We start from the raw sequence: 18,581 nt of genomic DNA on the forward strand, positions 1-18,581 counted from the left end.
AGCCGGAATCCAACAGAACTGATTTTCAATACCATTTATGTGTAACCCCAACAACAGCATAATTCTTTCTAACCGTAAATCCTCACGTTCTGACTTTCCAGATCTTAAACTACACAAAACTCCAAACATATTACTACTCTTGGTTGCACCATTGCAATCCAACAATTATCGCAACCATTTCGATTGCTGCCCGCTGCTGCCATGAGCCCTTCTTCTTCTTCTTCATGGTATTATGGCGGTCCGCAAACAAATGTTAGAGATGCCACCTACTGGGTGGGGGGGGTGAAAGCTAGGGAACATTAACACAGAAAAAAACACAGGGAATGGGTGAAAAAAACACATTTCGTCCTCATTTCCACTCACTCCTTCAGCAATTTCCACTGTCTCTGAATAGGACACCTGCTGGACAGACAGCCCTGATTCTTGCTACTTCGACCTCCTTCACTCTTACAGGGCACTCCTGAAACTCAGGAACATGGTTCCCACCACAATTGCAGCACTGTCTGACCACTGAGTGTAGCTCAGTGTTCAAGGACCCTGAGGACCCTGGGACTAAACACCTCCCTCTGCAACTGGATCTTGGACATCCTGATGGGCCGCCCCCCAGGTGGCGAGGGTAGGCAACAACACATCCGCCACGCTGACCCTCAACACAGAGCCCCTCAGGCGTGCGTGCTTAGTCCCCTCCTGTACTCCAAGTTCACCCAAGACTGCGTGGTCCCGCACGACTCCAACACCATCTTTCAATTTGCAGACGACACAACGGTGGTAGGCCTGATCACCGACGACAGCCTATAGGGAGGAGGTCAGAGACCTGGCAGTGTGGTGCCAGGACAACAACCTCTCCCTCAACGTCAGCAAGACAAAGAATCTGATTGTGGACTACAGGAAACGGAGGGCCGAGCACACCCCCATTCCCATTGACAGGGCTGTAGTAGAGCGAGTTGAGAGCTTCAAGCTCCTCGGTGTCCACATCACTAAGGATCTATCATGGTCCACACACACCAACACAGTCGTGAATAGGACACGACAATGCCTCTTCCCACTCAGGAGGCTGAAAAGATTTGGTAAGCACCCTCAGATCCTTCAAAAGTTCTACAGCTGCACCATTGAGAGCATATTGACTGGCTGGCATCACCGCTTGGTATGGCAACAGCTTGGCATCCAACCGCATGGCGCTACAGAGGGTAGTGCATACATCTGCATTGACCCTTTTTGCACTAACTTTTATATCAGACCAAAAAAAAAGTACATTTACATAATTTTAGGTTGTAAAAGGATACAAACAGTTAGATTGGACTCTGACATTAAGCTAGATTTGCTGAACTCATGCACCCGATGGCCCAAAACAAAAACTAACAAAAATTCTAAATACTAACCCTAAAAACAAATCTACCCATTGAATGAGAACAGCAGCTACCTATTTCCTATCAGGTCCAGTAGGTCCAGCAGGTCCAAATCTACCATTGCTATGGTGATTTGAAAAAAGGACCCATTAGTTCATGGTATCTTTAAAGTACATGGATATCCTTCAAACATGTAAGGGAAACAAACCCCCTAAACATACAAATACCAAGAGACTGATATAGATGCCTGGAGGACACTGTGGGAGTTGTTGCTTCACTTCCCAGCTGTTGAGCTTCAACTCCACCAGACACAGCATGCTGTGGCAGTTGTGGAGTGTCACAAGAGGGAGGCGGTGTAGCGACTGTGGCACTGGCATCATTAGGTCTCACAATGGTGGAAACATTGTCCATCATTTGGAATTGTGGGAGGTATGTAGTGTATCCCATGAACAGTCAATTGACCTTAGAGCACCTGTTTGTTAGCACCTGATCATTCTAGCTTTTCTGCAGTATTCTGCATAATCGGACTAACCATAGTAGTAATATTCTGCATAGAATATCATAGTACTGATAATCCATATTCTGCTTTTGGCTTTCTCATCTCCTTATGTCTGGGCACATTTTTATAAAATGGCAATTGCTGGGTTTAAAACGAATATTGTTGAATGAAGTGTAAATGCTATGCTATGTTTCTGTCACAGACTGCCGCATGGGACTGTTCGAAGGGGGTAGCAGCAGCTTTTCAGCGAGCCAATCACTCAAAAGTTTTATTTTTTAGAAGTTATTAAAAAAAAATTACAAATGTAATGTTGCCATCATGTTGATCCAAAGAGTGTGTTTTAAAAACTTTTACTGTCTTTACTCAGAACACCGTTTTTGGTTTGAAATACTGAAATACTGATTTCCCAACATCCTAAAATTGATTTTAATACTGCCAACAACAAAACGGTTCTCATTTCCTGTACTTTATTTGAAGCAGCAATACGATCTTAACGAATCTCCACAAATGAGTCATATGAGGAATTCAGACATTGGCAGCATGAACTCAACGCTAGTTGTTGGATTCCACCAGCCTCCTCAGATGGCAGCAGAACCCCTCTATGTCCTCAGGTATACAGCAAGAAACAACAATATGATGGATTTGACAGGTGGAGAGGTGAGGGGCTTCTTAAACAATATCATAAGGCAAATGGGACTCATTTATTTTAGGCAGATAAGAGTCAAATTGTAGCTGCAGATGCCTTATTTGGTATATCAAGGAAGCTATCCTCAGGCACGACTGTGGAGGGACCCAAATCTGCTGAAAGATTTTTCTGCAAACAGGAGGCTCACACATTTGTCTGTGCGGCTCAGAACCTGTCAAATTAGGTACTTGAGATGCTATACAATGAAGTGTCAAAAGATTATATGTGAGACTAAGGCACTATAGTAAGTCTGGCATCACAGATCATGATAAAAACCCAACAGGTTTGGTTGGAGATACTTTGTTTGGTCTTGGATTTTTACTAATATCTAAAAATAAGACTGGACTCCTTTACAGCCTATTGATGGTCACACTGTGTTTGACTCATCACTCTTTACATTCATCCAGAACACAATCATCCAGATTGTGTTCTGGATGAATGTAAAGAGTGATGAGTCTCTGCTCCAAGATATTCCAAACAGAGCCTATCTTTATTTGATGCATAATGTCTTAAAAAGAGGCCTAAATACAAAGATAAGGTTAAACTGCAAGATAACCAATCCCAGTTTCAATGATTACAGTTACAGTCCTTGTCAAGTGCTCTCTCTCTCGTATAAGTGCTCTGATGTAAAGGTGTTGTCTGTGTTGTGGTGTGTCTTCCCTAAGGGCATTTGGGAAAATTATGTTGTTACAAGACTACTTTTCTGTTCTTATTTTTAAAAAAATCGAATTTCTTCCACCATTCGTGGAAATTCAGAAATTCGCCTTGACAGCGCTCACTAATGAACTCTGAAAGTAGGCCTACTGCTAAAAATAAATGTACTTGATATATCCAGTAATGTCAATAATTTTTACACAGGTTTTTACAGGTACCTTGGACTTCTCAATATTCCCACATGGTGTCTTGATCTGAGAATACCAGGAGCAACTCGGGGACATTTTAGAGTTGGACAATTCAGGATTAATTATCAGTTTGAGATACTTAGTGTACTACTCAACCCTTTTCACAGTACTGAGTCCAGTGGAGCTGCGCCAAGCTGAATTGTGGCCTGGCCCGGTTATGCATTCATTCACCATAAGATTGCTGGAACTGTGCTGCAAAGGAAAGTGTGAAAGAAAATAGAGCCAGTACAGTACCCTTTTGGATCGGCACAATAGTGGAGAAAATGGTATTGGTTCTCCCTAGATAGGCTACCCAAATACATCAATAATATTTTATCAGTAGAATATTATAGACAATTGACCTTTTAAAACAAATCAAATACAAAACAGGCATTTTTGTTGGTGTATTGGAAGGCTTCTGTTCCTTAGAATCTATGGAGGGTATGTAATCTTGCAGAATTCCAATATCTTTGCTACCTCGGTTTTGGCCTAGACCATACTAGTCAATCTCAGATAATGAATCTGCTCATGAGAGGGAAGCGGTTCCCAATTTCAAACAAAAACAAGGTCTGTAGATAGACTACAGAGGATTACGACAGCAGGAATAACGGGATTATTATTCTATTTTTAAATAAGAAAATTACATTTAATAGCTGCATCTTGTAACCACACTCTGCAAAGCACTGGACCGCGCAAAGTTACCAATTCGATTGCGTCCACGTTCCAAATTTCTACGCATTATTTAATTTTGACGCGAAAACCTGAAGCCACCCAAAGTTGGAGCTCTTAACCTAACAAGTGCAATCCTCTAGGTGGCTATATCTCGTTGTTCTTACTTGCAACAGTAAACTGACATTGTACATTTATATTTTAAAAATAAATATCTTATTCATCCGCTGAGAAGCTATGCCGAGGTCGAATAGGCAAAAAGAATACAAGCCTGGGGATCTCGTGTTTGCGAAAATGAAGGGTTATCCACATTGGCCCGCGAGGGTAAGCTCCTTCATACTTTTCTTCTTGCTTAACCAAACGCTAATAGTAGGCTTACGTCATTTTGTTTCTAGTACACAATGCATGTAGGCCTATCTGCTAGATCAGTTCAATGAGGCCTACCCCCTGGTCTTTGCAAAGTTTATTGGCCTATGACTACGTGGTGTGAAATAGGCAAGTGACATTTTTTGTACATTCGGTGTTTCATTTTGAGAAATGCGAAATCTTCTATTTGTAGCAGTAAACATACTTTTACAGTAACCTAGCAAATGCCGTCCTGATTACTGTTCAGTTCGCAGAGGCACTGTTTACTTTAACCATTGATACGAGGCCTAGTATAGGCTGTTCGATAGATCCTGGCTTCATGTAAACAAACATGTATAACATCTTCAACTTCGGTAACAAATAGGCTCGAGTAGCCTACGTTTAAGAACAGTTACCACTAGGATATTAGGCTATTCCAAGTCCAACCAGTAACATTTTACAATGTGAATGTGAGACAAAGTTGAGGCGAGTCGTGAAATGGATTCTTTGAAACACTGTAACCGAGTTTGCTACAGTGTGGTAATTCCCGTATGGTTAATATTTGGCGGCAGCGGCGGCGTTTGATTGTCTGGAAGGAATGCATGAGCCTATTGTAACGGTAATGTAAATGTTGTATTTTAGCCTAGACTTCATTACAAATGAGGGGAAAGTAGGTGATTTATTGTCATTAATGAGAATTGACATTGTTTATTAAAAAAAAATTTTTTATATCCTCGGGCAAAGGACAACACACATTGCCTGAATTGGTGCTCTATGAAAATGTTTCTCCCTTCCTGAGGCATTCCAAATCCATTGAAGTGTAATTAACTGTTTCGGCAACGTGGATTAGTTTCAAGTGAATCTTCTACCAATTTCTGCAACAACAGCGTTTGGAAACTACTAAAAGTTTCATTAATTTATTTTCGTCAAAAGTCATGCCCAATTTACTTCTGTAATCTATACATTTGCACAGTAGCCTCCCCCAAATAACATTGGGAAATGACCAGCTGAAACATAAAATTAATAAAAGAAAGTAGTCTTCAGGAGAATGTGTTATTTGTTCATTTGTATTAATTGTGCATTGCTCATGATGGCAGTATACTGTACATTACAGAAATTCACAACCAGATACCTCAAGGGCACTGTTACAAAAGTAAGATATAGAGCATGATATCAGAAAGCTCAGAATGTCTGTCAGTCTACGATGACCATAGATACAGGACATGGCTGGTCAGATCTCTGGAACAATGCATATACACCCCCCCTGTTTTCTGTCTGTCTCTCCTCCCACTATCCCTCCCTCCTTCCCCTTTACCAGACTGTCCACAGTCAATGCCCCTGTCCTAGCCCACCAAACACACACTCTGGTAAGACACGCAACAGGAACGCCTATAGGGCCTCTTTGGCATGACGCCCATCAGGAAGCAAGGTGGCACAGCGAGGCAGGCACGGTGGCTCAGGGCCCAACCGTTGTCACAGGGCTTCCTGTACAACACACCATAGCTGTGTCCCACAGAGAAAGATAATGGGTACCTCTCAATTTTATGTAGTCTTAATCTGAAAACAAGGTAGCCTAGGTGTCCAGTGTTATGCCCCAATAATCTCTCCTTGCTTCCGAAGTGTGCACTTGTTCACTACCCTTCACGGAAGTGGCATGGCCGATTAATTAGGGCCGATTTCAAGTTTTCATAACAATCGGTAATCAGCATTTTTGGACACCGATTACATTGCATTCCACGAGGAAATTGCGTGGCAGGCTGACCACCTGTTACGCGAGTGCAGCAAGGAGCCAAAGTAAGTTGCTAGCTAGCATTAAAGTTATCTTATAAAAAACAATCAATCTTAACATAATCACTAGTTAACTACACATGATGGTGATATTACTAGGTTAATAACTAGCTTGTCCTGCATTGCATATAATCAATGCGGTGCCTGTTAATTTTTCATGAATCACAGCCTACTTTGCCAAACGGGTGATGTTTTAACAAAAGCGCATTCGTGAAAAAAGCACAATTGTTGCATGAATGTACCTAACCATAAGTATCAATGCCTGTCTTAAAATCAATACACAGAAGTATATTTTTTAAAACCTGTATATTTAGTTAAAAGATTCATGTTAGCAGGCAATATTAACTAGGGAAATTGTGTCACTTCTCTTGCGTTCATTGCATGCAGGGTCAGGGTATATGCAACAGTTTGGGACACCTGGCTCGTTGCAAACTAATTTGCCAGAATGTTACATAATTATGACATAACATGGAAAGTTGTGCAATGTAACATACATATTTAGACTTAGGGTTGCCACCCATTCGATAAAATACACAACGGTTCTGTATTTCACTGAAAGAATAAAAGTTTCATTTTCGAAATGATAGTTTCCGGATTTGACCATATTAATGACCTAAGGCTCATATTTCTGTGTTTATTATATTATTATTAAGTCTATGATTTGATAATTGATAGAGCAGTCTGACTGAGCGGTGGTAGGCGGCAGCAGGCTCGTAAGCATTCATTCAAACTTTACTGCGTTTGCCAGCAGCTCTTAGCAATGCTTGACTCACAGCGCTGTTTATGACTTCAAGCCTATCAACTCCTGAGATTAGGCTGGCAATACTAAAGTGCCTATTAGAACATCCAATAGTCAAAGGTATTTGAAATACAAATGGTATAGAGCGAAATAGTCGACGCGTCATAATTCCTATAATAACTACAACCTAAAAGTTCTTAATTTAACTGCAAATATTGGAGAACTGGGAATATTGAACCACCAGCTTTCATATGTTCTGAGCAAGGAACCTAAACGTTAGCTTTTTTACATGGCACATATTGCACTTTTAATTTCTTCTCCAACACTGGTTTTTGCACTATTTAAATATGTTCTAGGTGTGCTTTTTCTATGCTTCCCGTTCTTAATTTTTTTTGCTTCTTTTACTTTTTTTTTTTACACCAGCCTCAAAGAGCTGAAACAATATTTTGGGTTATGGAAAATGTATTTCACAGCGGTTTAGATAGTGTACAATCTTATTTTGTCACAAACTGAAATTAGTCCACTATTAGTTTTAGCAACCAGAAAATGGTGGAGCAAAAAACTAAACGTAAGCATGGGAAGCATAGAAATGTTCTATGCGCGCTATATCTACCGCTTCTTAGACTTGCTTTCAATGTGAATGACAGATCTATAAGTTTGGTCGGGTCGCCCAAAAAGTTACACATTGTATCTTTAAGTAAAAATACTTTAAAGTACTACTTAAGTAGTTTGTGAGGGTACCTGTACTTTACTATTCATATTATTGAATAAGAGAACATCCCTGACTCTGATCTGGCGGACTCACTAAACGCGTGCTTTGTTGGAGTGCCCCTACTTAAGTATAATTAAAACCAAATACTTTTAGACTTTTATTGAAGTAGTATTTTAATGGGTGACTTACTTGAGTTATTTTGGATTAAGGTATCTAAAATTCTACTCAAGTTTGACAATTGGACACTTTTTCCACCACTTCACGAGTATCAAGCTATTTACATTTACATTTTAGTCATTTAGCAGACGCTCTTATCCAGAGCGACTTACAGTAGAGTGCATACATTTTATTACATTTTACATACTGAGACAAGGATATCCCTACCGGCCAAACCCTCCCTAACCCGGACGACGCTATGCCAATTGTACGTCGCCCCACGGACCTCCCGGTTGCGGCCGGCTGCGACAGAGCCTGGGCGCGAACCCAGCCCAGCCTGGGCGCGAACCCAGAGACTCTGCGCCACCCGGGAGGTCACATAATGCTATAATGTGAAATTCATGTGGCTCAGTAGGTTGGAGATTGGTGCTTAACTTTTGCCCAATATTTGCCTTTGGGAGAGTGACACCATTTTCAGAAAACTAAATGGCAGTCATTTATGCTATGTGTGTATTTGAGTGAGAAAACAAAAGTGTTGGTCAGTCATTAAAGAACTTGTCGACAACCAGGCCTGTCGAGTGTGAAGTACATTTTTAATTACCTTATTGGAGCACTGGTGTTTTTGTTTACACTGGTCTGTCTCTTCTCTTTGTTTCAGTAGCCAACAATTTTTTTGTATATACTTGTTTGTGGTAGCTCCTGCAATTCATAAATCCATATCAGGTGTGCTTTTTGAAGTTTTGCCACTAGTTTTCATTTAGTTTGATGAAGTCTTACATGCTTAGTTTTTTTCCCATTTATATTTCGAGGTTGGACGTTGGGCACACCGATTGGTGTCACCTGGTTAGTCAGAAGGTGTTTCACCTGTGCTGGCACAGTGATATTTAAGAACGGCTGTCCTAGTGCTCCAGTTGCCTTGAGAGATGTGGAGGGTTAACGCCTTTAGTTGGTTCTCCCTATTTGATTTCTTAAAAAGCATTCCTTTATCTTATATTTGTTTTTGTTTTGCTCCATTTTTTTTTGGTTTGCTTCCTGTCTTTAAGTTTGGTGTGGGTTTAAATTTTGTTTGCCTCCTCTTGGGCAAATTTAGTCATGATTGGTGCCTTTAAGTCCCAGTTGTTGTTGCTAGACAACTCTGTGGACACCCCATGAGTGTCTTTCTGAAACCCTTTCTGAACCTGTTTCGTTTTGGATGTTAGTGACTCTTTGTTAGTTCACCTTCTGTTTGAGATACAGTTTTTGGTTTCTTTCTGAGGGACGTAACAGATGCACTCACTAAAAGATTGCACTCCCTGTTTCCTTCCGCAGATTAATGAGTTACCCGAAGGAGCAGTCAAGTCCCCCTCCAACAAGTACCAAGTGTTCTTCTTTGGGACACATGAGACGTAAGTGAATATGGTTTTTGATGCGATGAATCCTATCAAAATTCCAAATGAGCCCCTACCTTCAATACACTTGTGGAGATCTGAGAGGCTTTGATATGTACAAGTAATATGGTGAAAATACAGACTAGCTAATCAGAGAACAAGTTGGAGCTACCACCATATTGTTCCTTTCGCCTATCAAATTCTCTCCAAATCTCCACAAGTGCATTAGGCGGTTCGTTTGGAATTAGAATTAGCTCCATAGAATAGTATTTTGAAGCTCTGTAGGTAGTTGCATGCGTCAACCTTTGAACTTTCTAACATTTGCCATCTCAGTGCATTCCTGGGTCCCAAGGACTTGTTCCCCTATGAGGAGGGCAAGGAGAAGTTTGGCAAGCCCACCAAGAGGAAAGGCTTCAGTGAGGGTCTATGGGAAATTGAGAACAACCCTACTGTGATACACGAACCCGCAGGTTATGAGGTGTGTGTGTGTGTGTGCTTAGATTACGGCGGAAAGGGTCGTGTCTGTCTACCTGCCGACGTGCATGAGCCTTTGTTCCTGTGTGACACATGACATATGATTTTAGCAAATATTAAGAAGCACACCACACAATGTTTATTTTTCCTATTCTAGTAACACAAAATCCCTATTACTTTATCATCCATGACGAAAAGTACTCCCAAATACAGATTTACCTATACTCAACCTCAGCAAATACAGGGAGTAATTCACCATATTTTCCTGCCAAAATTATGTTCTTTCTCCCTCAGCTGGCAAAGGAGACCCCAGCAGAGGGGGCGGTGGAGGCAGGTGGGCCGCGAAAGGGGAATGCAGAAGGAAGCAGTGATGAGGACGAAGGGACCCTCATCATCGATGAGAAGACCGACAAGGGAGGGGCCAAGAGGAAAGCTGGGGATTCCGTCGAGGTAAGTCAGTCACAAGCAATGTTCCCTAATATTTTTACGGCACAGAGCAAATTTCATGTCTGCTGAGCACCAACTTGAACGTTTATAGTGAACACTGAGGCTGTACCCGCTTTAAGTTAGTTTTAACAGTGGCCAAGTTGGCTATTTTATCATAATGTAGGCCTACCAGAGTGGCCTACCATCAAAAACAATGGAGAAAATGCATCCCATAACATTTTAATATGGAGATAGCTGTTCTATCTTTCAGCCTACAGTAGCAGACAATGTGTGGTGTTCAATGAAGGCCTACATTAAATTCGAGTTTTAATTTCTCTGGGATATGTGGGACGCTAACGTCCCACTTGGCCAAAAGCCAGTAAAAATGCAGAGTGCCAAATTCAAATAAATTACTATAAAAATCAAACTTTCATTAAATCACACATGGAAGATACCAAATTAAAGCTACACTGGTTGTGAATCCAGCCAACATGTCAGAATTCAAATAGGCTTTTCGGCGAAAGCAAACGATGCTATTATCTGAGTTAGCACCATAGTAAACAAAGAGAGAGAAGCATATTTCAACCCTGCAGGCGCGACACAAAATGCAGAAATAAAAATATAATTTATGCCTTATCTTTGACGAGCTTCTGTTGTTGGCACTCCAATATGTCCTATAAACATCACAAATGGTCCTTTTGTTCGATTAATTCCGTCGATATATATCCAAAATTTCCATTTATTTGGCGCGTTTGATCCAGGAAAACAGGTTCCAACTTATGAAACGTGACTACAAAATATCTCAAAAGTTACCTGTAAACTTTGCCAAAACATTTCAAACTACTTTTGTAATACAACTTTAGGTATTTTTTAACGTAAATAATCAATAAAATTGAAGACCGGATGATGATCTGTATTCAATACAGGATTAAAACAAACTGTAGCTAGCTTTCTGGTCACGCGCCTCTAACTAACAGTACACTTCCAGTGACCCTCGTTCAAGATGGCCGTACTTCTACATTACACAAAGGACAAAACCTCAACCAATTTCTAAAGACTGTTGACATCCAGTGGAAGCGGTAGGAACTGCAAGAAGGTCAATTAGAAATCTGTATTCCCAATGAAAACCCTTTTGAAAAGAGTGACCCCCAAAAAATAAAAAATCTGAATGGTTTGTCCTCTGGGTTTCGCCTGCTAAATAAGTTCTGTTATACTCACAGACATGATTCAAACAGCTTTAGACACTTCAGAGTGTTTTCTATCCAAATCTACTAATAATATGCATATCTTATCTTCTGGGGATGAGTAGCTGGCAGTTGAATTTGGGTATGCTTTTCATCCAAACGTGAAAATGCTGCCCCCTATCCTAGAGAAGTTAACCTCTTTATCCGCTTGTCCTTCAGACAAGGTGACTGATCGATTTTTGAAGATGTCTAGAAATGTATACATTTTGTGCTCGTGTAGGAACTACAAATGATCTATAACTGGGTTAATAACTCACTACCTCGCAAATGATATGAAAAAAATGTGCACAAGTGGCTATATGCAGCTCTCGCTTTGATCTCAAACCAAGCTCATCTATTCACGACTGCTCATGTTGTAAACACAGTCCAGTTCAAAGTAAATGGCACAGATCCATATAAGGCAATGGTCTATTTGCATATAGGCCTACTGCAGCTCTGATTGTTTATGCCGCACTGGTCTGTGTAGAGTATGGGATGAGACGTGTGTGTCAATGCAATAGTATCCTACTCTGATGCGTTCCGCCTACAACAAAATCTCTTGCATAGTTTGTTTTGTTTCAGTATGTTGCATTGGAAGTGGCTAACATTGCATTGATTCGATCACAATTGCCACAGTAAAGGGAAATGCTCTAGAACAGTGGTCACCAACCTTTTCTGAGTCAAAATGCAGGCAGAAGGGCCTCCCGGGTGGCGCAGTGGTCTAGGACACTGCATCGCAGTGCTAACTGCGCCACCAGAGTCTCTGGGTTCGCGCCCAGGCTCTGTCGCAGCCGGCCGCGACCGGGAGGTCCGTGGGGCGACGCACAATTGGGCTAGCGTCGTCCGGGTTAGGGTGGGTTTGGCCGGTAGGGATATCCTTGTCTCATCGCGCTCCAGCGACTCCTGTGGCGGGCCGGGCGCAGTGCGCGCTAACCAAGGGGGCCAGGTGCACGGTGTTTCCTCCGACACATTGGTGCGGCTGGCTTCCGGGTTGGAGGCGCGCTGTGTTAAAGAAGCAGTGCGGCTTGGTTGGGTTGTGCTTCGGAGGACGCATGGCTTTCGACCTTCGTCTCTCCCGAGCCCGTACGGGAGTTGTAGCGATGAGACAAGATAGTAATTACTAGCGATTGGATACCACGAAAATTGGGGATAAAAAAAAATAAAAAATAAAAAAAATGCAGGCAGAGATCTACTGCTCAGATAATTTTTTGTGTTACTTAAAAAACATAAGCTTATGCAACATTGACCAATTTAAAAACAGTACTTGGTTTGTGCAGTAAGCTATAGGCCCAATACTTTATCAGCACATTGGCTTTGCTTGAATTGCCCTGCCAGTGCCCTGTTGTTGGGGCCATTTAAAAAATATATATATTTCAAAATATGAAGTAGGCTGTATGATCACACCGGTAATAGATCTGTTGTATTACTTGTGAGGTGCAGCTGAGTGAGCATACATTTTAAATGTGCTTTTTATTTTTTATTTTACTGGGCTGATGGCACCTGCATCTGATGGTCTTAGCGGAGGGAGAGAGCAGCAGACTGAGGGTCCGCCTCTCAACATCCCTCTGCTCTCCCTTTCCTCCACTGACACTGACCAAAAAGGGACACCTTCGCACCGCATACTTTCTGCCTCATGCACAAATTCATGTTACTCTTATGAACAGAGAAAGTGAAATATTACTTGACATTAAATAAGACCCAAGCCGCTAATAATAACAACAATGCAAGCCTATAGATACTTTCCTACTCATTCATTACTGCTGGAGTGCTTGTTGTAGCGCTGAGTGGAAATAGTAGGAAAGTGCATTTAATGGCTTCATAATAGTGTTGAATACAAAGTGTTGACAGTGCTGAGTAAGAACTTAAACATGAACGCACTCATAAAAACAACAGCTCTTTGCTGTGTTCGTTGACAGGTTCTCTCTAGTCATGCTTTTACATGTTTTGAAATCTCACAGTATCAACTTTACTGTGGCTTTCTTTTATACATGCTACGTTACTGCAGACACTGTAATCTGAGCCATCCGATTGGCCAGCGGTAGGCTTACAGTGCTCTTGATATCAAATTGTATTTGTCACATGCCCTTTATACAACAGGTGTAGAACTTCCCGTGAAACGCTTACTTACAATGCAGTTAAGAAAATAGAGGTTAAAAAAATATTTATTAAATAAACGAATGTAAAGAAATGAAAAAAGTAACACCCACTCCCCGACAAATTCTCACAAGGCACCCACATCTGCAAACCCTGTATCTCCGTCTCCTCTTCATGCGAATGACTGGCACTGGCCGGTATTGGCGAAGAACTTACTCACAGGCAATAATACCATTTTCTGCTTTAGGCTGCATTATACAGAGTGTATAAAACATTAGAAACGCCTGCTCTTTCAATGACAGACTGTCCAGGTGAAAGCTGTGATCCCTTATTGATGTCACTTGTTAAATCCACTTCAGTCAGTGTAGAGGAAGGGGAGGAGACAGGTTAAAGAAGGCGTTTTAAGCCTTGACATGGATTGTGTGTGTGTGCCATTCAGAGGGTGAACGGGCAAGACAAAAGAAAGTTCCTTTAAACGGGATATGGTAGTAGGTGCCACGCGCACCGGTTTGTGCCAAGAACTGCAATGCTGCTGGGTATTTCATGCTCAATCATTTCCCATGTGTATCAAGAATGGTCCACCACACAATGGACATCCAGCCAACTTGACACAACTGTGGGAAGCATTGGAGTCAACATGGGCCAGCATCTCTGTGGAACGCTTTCCAATCTAATTGTATGTGTCTCATGCGCCAAATACAACAGGTGTAGACCTTACAGTGAAATGCTTACTTACAAGCCCTTAACCAACAATGCAGTTAAGAAAAATTTGTCTTTTTGCATGGCCTCATTTCAAGTGAGTGCTATTTATACTTTATAAATACTATATATAATGTTTTGGTGACCAGTGTAATTTCTCATTAAAAGATGGACATGCCATTGGTAGACATTCCAGCAGTACTCGATGCTCCTTTAAAGATGGTATCTGCAGTAGGGGAAACAGTGCCACTGTTATTATACTGTATGTGTTTTTGTTTTTTGGGGAGACTAAGCGGAGGTGAGGAGTGTCGCACAGCGTGCAGTACATATTCTGCTGTTTTATCGCGCATGTAGTGATGTCTGAGGGGAATTTCTTTTGTTGTCGTTTGCAGTAACTTCTTTCTTATAATATTGCAAATGAACATGGCAGTTTCACCATTAAGCATTCCAGATTTAAGTTTTAAAAATGTCCTAGAACATATTGATGGTTCTCTACAGAGGATGGTTCTCTACAGAGGATGGTTCTCTACAGAGGATGGTTCTCTACAGAGGATGGTTACAGAGGATGTTTAAGGGAATATAATAAACATTTGATTCCAGAACAGTGGTAGTACAGTAGGTGCCTGAGGGCAGACACTTAATGTGTTGTGAAATCTGTTGAATGTATAGTTTTTTAAATTGAATAACTGCCTTAATTCTACTGGACCCCAGGAAGAGTATGCCTTGGCCGCAGCTAATGGGGATCCTTAATAAATACAAATACAAACAGTCACACTGTTGTAATAGTGTGGTGTATACCTTCATCCGAAAATGCAAACATGACCCTTTTCTTGGCAGTGGTTTTTCTACCAAAACCCAAGTGTGGATTGCAGTTGCTCCTTAGAGAAGTCCATAGACTTCTTATGTGGTAAGAAAACAAATACCTGAATACATAATTTCACTGAACTAACCCATTACGTTCAAATTTGCCGCCAAACAAAGCAAAGCGTGAAAATAGTCTGCGTTTTAAAAAGACTGAGGCACTGGAAGCATTTAAAGGTTATGCATGTAACATTTCTAACTCAATCACATACAGTGCCTTTGGAAAGTATTCAAAACCCTTGACTTTTTCCACATTTTGTTAGCTTACAGCCTTATTCTAAAATGTATTAATCTACGCACAATACCTCATAATGACAAAGCAAAAACAGGTTTTTAGAAATGGTTGCTAATTTATAAAGAATGTAATACTGAATTATTACTTTTACATAAGTATTCAGACCCTTTACTCAGTACTTTGTTGAATCACCTTTTGTAGCGATTACAGCCTCGAGTCTTCTTGGGTATGACACTACAATCTTGGCACACCTGTATTTGGGGAGTTTCTCCCATTCTTCTCTGCAAATCCTCTCAAGCACCATCAGGTTGGATGGGAAGTTTTGCTGCACAGCTTTTTCAGGTCTCTCCAGCAATGTTAGATCAGGTTTAAATCCGGGCTCTGGCAAGCCACTCGAGGACATTCAGAGACTTGTTCCAAAGCGCTCCTGGGTTGTCTTGGCTGTGTGCTTAGGGTCGTTGTCCTGTTGGAAGGTGAACCTTCGCCCCCAGTCTGAAACCTGCTCTAGAGTGCTCAGGGCCTTCATCAAGGATCTCTCTGTACTTTACTCCGTTCATCTTTCCCTCGATCCTGACTAGTCTCCCAGTCCCTGCAGCTGAAAAACATCCCATCACCATGCTTCACTATAGGGATGGTACCATGTTTCCTCCAGACATGACACTTGGCATTCAAGTCAAAGAGTTCAAACTTTGTTTCATCAGACCAGAGAATCTTGTTTCTCATGGTCTGAGAGTCTTTAGGTGCCTTTTTGGCAAACTCCAAGAGGGCTGTCGTGTGCCTTTTTACTGAGGAATGATTGGTGGAGTGCTGCAGAGATGGTTGTCCTTCTGGAAGTTTCTCCCATCTCCACAGAGGATCTCTAGAGCTCTGTCATATGGCTGTAACGTAACAATGTGGAAAAAGACAAGGGGTCTGAATACTTTCTGAGGGCACTGTATGTAATGAAGGAATAAAAATCCACTAGAGAGAAACTGGCTGATCCGGCCTGCTGTATGTGTAGGCTACATCTCCCTGTTTTATGATTAGTTCTAGTTTGAGAGGTTGACAACGTTAGAAAAACATTAGCATTACAATACTTCCTCATGACCTTGAAACAGTTGTTTTACATCAGTTTTTGTGACAGAAATCTTCGCTATATTTCCTTTAACATCCTGTATTGTGTGCTTATTCTTTTACTGTTTTACCATATGTTCTAGGCTATTTTGAGACCTTAATAAGGAGCATCAGGTACTGCTGGAATGTCTCCCAATTAATGTCCATCTTTTTGTAAGAAATTACACTGGTCACTCAAAACATAAAGTATTTCTAATGTATAAATAGCCCTCACTTTAGATGAAGTCACGCAAAAAGACATTGCTAATGATTAAATGGTATATAAGGACCTATATTATACATATAAATTATCGTATGGATCATTACTACATACTTTAGAAGTTTATAAATATGTTAATAGCTAGCTTACTAACATTAACAAATGTTGGAGTACTGATTTTAATGAATAAACTATTTACTAATCCATTAGAAATTCTTTATTACAAGGTGTTATTATAAAGAGCTGCCAAATATTAAATAGGAAAGTGGCAGGTGTGGGTCACTTTGCTATTCGTAAAGAAATTGTTTTTACATGGTATTTTAAAGGATTTTAAGAGGTTGTTCATTTGAATCAGTAAAAAAAAACTTAAGAAAGTAAGCAATCGTATATGTTTGCCAACTTGGGGAAACATGGCACTTGAATAAGGGTCATGTGTCTTTCTCTCTGAAGAGCTCTCCTAAACGACCTAAGGACACAGAGAGCAAAGGTGACTCGAAGGTGGATAGCAAGAAGTCTGACACCGAGCTGAAGCTCAATGACAAGGCAGGGCCTAAGCCCACAGCGCTGTCTTCTGCGGGTGAACCAAAGCCAGAGAGCCAAGCAAAACCACCGACCGAGGCCCAATTAACATCAGAGAAGGTGAGGGAAGCTGACTTTTATATGTTGAGTTACAGAGACATAAAACAACAACAAAAAATAATAATGAATGTACCCTTCACTATGTTTTACACCAACCTCCTGTTTGGGGAAGATCTATTCATTTGGTCATACATCAGGGCTGACCCAGGGTGAGTTTTCCAAACGCCTTGTAGCTAATATGGCCTGTTATTTCTCTTGACAATCTTCTGTGCTTGAATTAACGAAATCCAAATTAAGCACTTTGCTGTCCTACGCGAGCTGTGTCATGAGGAGATGTGTAGTACTGTGCTGGCAACGAGGTTTATGAGAAACTCACCCCTGATCCACTTAACTTTGAATAGTTGGTGGTGTTTGGTTCATTTCCAACATTATTTAAAAACATAAATTACTGATGCAATGTAACATTTTCTCCATGCTTTTCTTTCAGCCTGTGACTGACAGTGCTTAACGTCAATCCTCCGAGGATGACCAAGGACCCGTGGTTCTTTTCCATGGAATTTTGGGCATCAACATAATTAGCTAATCTTTGAGTGCTAGGTTTCTGCTGTTATTAAGTAACTGGAAAGTGTTAAGACCTATATAGAAATTGTACAGGCAAAACAAACTTACTTGCCAGTTGGGGGTATTGAATATCCCAGGATTTAAATTGTTGTCAAACCAATAGTGAGGAGAAATGCAATGCTCAAGAGGAAATGGGTTTCGGATATATACAGTTTTTTTTATTTTTAAGTGCAATTATGAAGTCTAGCTGCTAGGTGTCAAAATGCATTACAGTTTAGAGAGTACACATGCCCGCCGGTTTCTTAACAATCTGAACATAAGCAAACAAAAACACAATGTTGGGGGAAATCTTTTGAACATCACATTCATGCTTTTCCATTTGACATCAAAATCCTGCTTATCCTGTTTAAATACGTTTTTAGTTTTGTGGTTCGTTGGTTTGAGAATATTAGATAGCTTTTATCTATGACGTTGTGCTTTATAAAAAGAACACATCTTTATGTTCTTGGCTTTAAGGTGTGTACAGTGCATTCGGAAAGTATTCAGACCCCTCCACATTTTCGTTACGTTATAGCCTTATTCTAAAATAGTTTTTTTCCCCTCTTCAATCTACACACAATACCTCATAATGACAAAGAAAAAACAGGTTGTTTTGAAATTTTTGCAAATGTATTAAAAAATAAAAAATATATCACATTTACATAAGTATTCAGACCATTTACTCAGTACTTTGTTGAAGCACCTTTGGCAGCGATTACAGCCTTGAGTCGTCTTGGGTATGATGCTACAAACTTGGCACTCCTGTATTTGGGAAGTTTCTCCCATTCTTCTCTGCAGATCCTCTCAAGTTCTGTCAGGTTGGATGGGGAGCGTCACTGCACAGCTATTTTCAGGTCTCTCCAGAAATGTTCGATCGGTTACAAGTCCAGG

The 18,581-nt window shown here is 40.8% G+C and overlaps 1 protein-coding gene across 3 annotated transcripts; it reads left to right on the forward strand.

The window, feature by feature from the left end:
- Window positions 1-3,925: 3,925 nt before the first annotated feature.
- Window positions 3,926-18,267, forward strand: LOC120022440 (hepatoma-derived growth factor-like). Of its 3 annotated transcripts, none has more exons than XM_038966339.1 (7): window positions 3,926-3,978; window positions 9,129-9,205; window positions 9,521-9,665; window positions 9,956-10,111; window positions 16,962-17,150; window positions 17,263-17,299; window positions 17,578-18,267. In XM_038966339.1, the coding sequence occupies exons 1-7, from the start codon at window positions 3,928-3,930 to the stop codon at window positions 17,586-17,588; spliced, it is 666 nt and encodes a 221-aa protein (XP_038822267.1). In that variant the 5' UTR covers window positions 3,926-3,927; the 3' UTR covers window positions 17,589-18,267. The 3 variants fall into 3 exon arrangements, with proteins under 3 accessions (XP_038822267.1, XP_038822265.1, XP_038822266.1); XM_038966337.1 differs by lacking the exon at window positions 3,926-3,978 and adding an exon at window positions 3,985-4,404; XM_038966338.1 differs by lacking the exons at window positions 3,926-3,978; window positions 17,263-17,299 and adding an exon at window positions 3,985-4,404.
- The last annotated feature ends 314 nt before the right edge of the window (window positions 18,268-18,581 follow it).

Source organism: Salvelinus namaycush, chromosome 27, assembly GCF_016432855.1.
Source record: "Salvelinus namaycush isolate Seneca chromosome 27, SaNama_1.0, whole genome shotgun sequence".
In the NCBI taxonomy this organism is placed as follows: domain Eukaryota; kingdom Metazoa; phylum Chordata; class Actinopteri; order Salmoniformes; family Salmonidae; genus Salvelinus; species Salvelinus namaycush.

Excerpts from the sequence above, each read along its gene's own strand:
- LOC120022440 (XM_038966337.1), top strand. The coding sequence starts at position 4,318 with ATGCCGAGGTCGAATAGGCAAAAAGAATACAAGCCTGGGGATCTCGTG. Across the intron at positions 4,405-9,128 it reads ATCCACATTGGCCCGCGAGG|ATTAATGAGTTACCCGAAGG; the intron begins GTAAGCTCCTTC and ends TTCCTTCCGCAG. Across the intron at positions 9,206-9,520 it reads TTCTTTGGGACACATGAGAC|TGCATTCCTGGGTCCCAAGG; the intron begins GTAAGTGAATAT and ends TTGCCATCTCAG.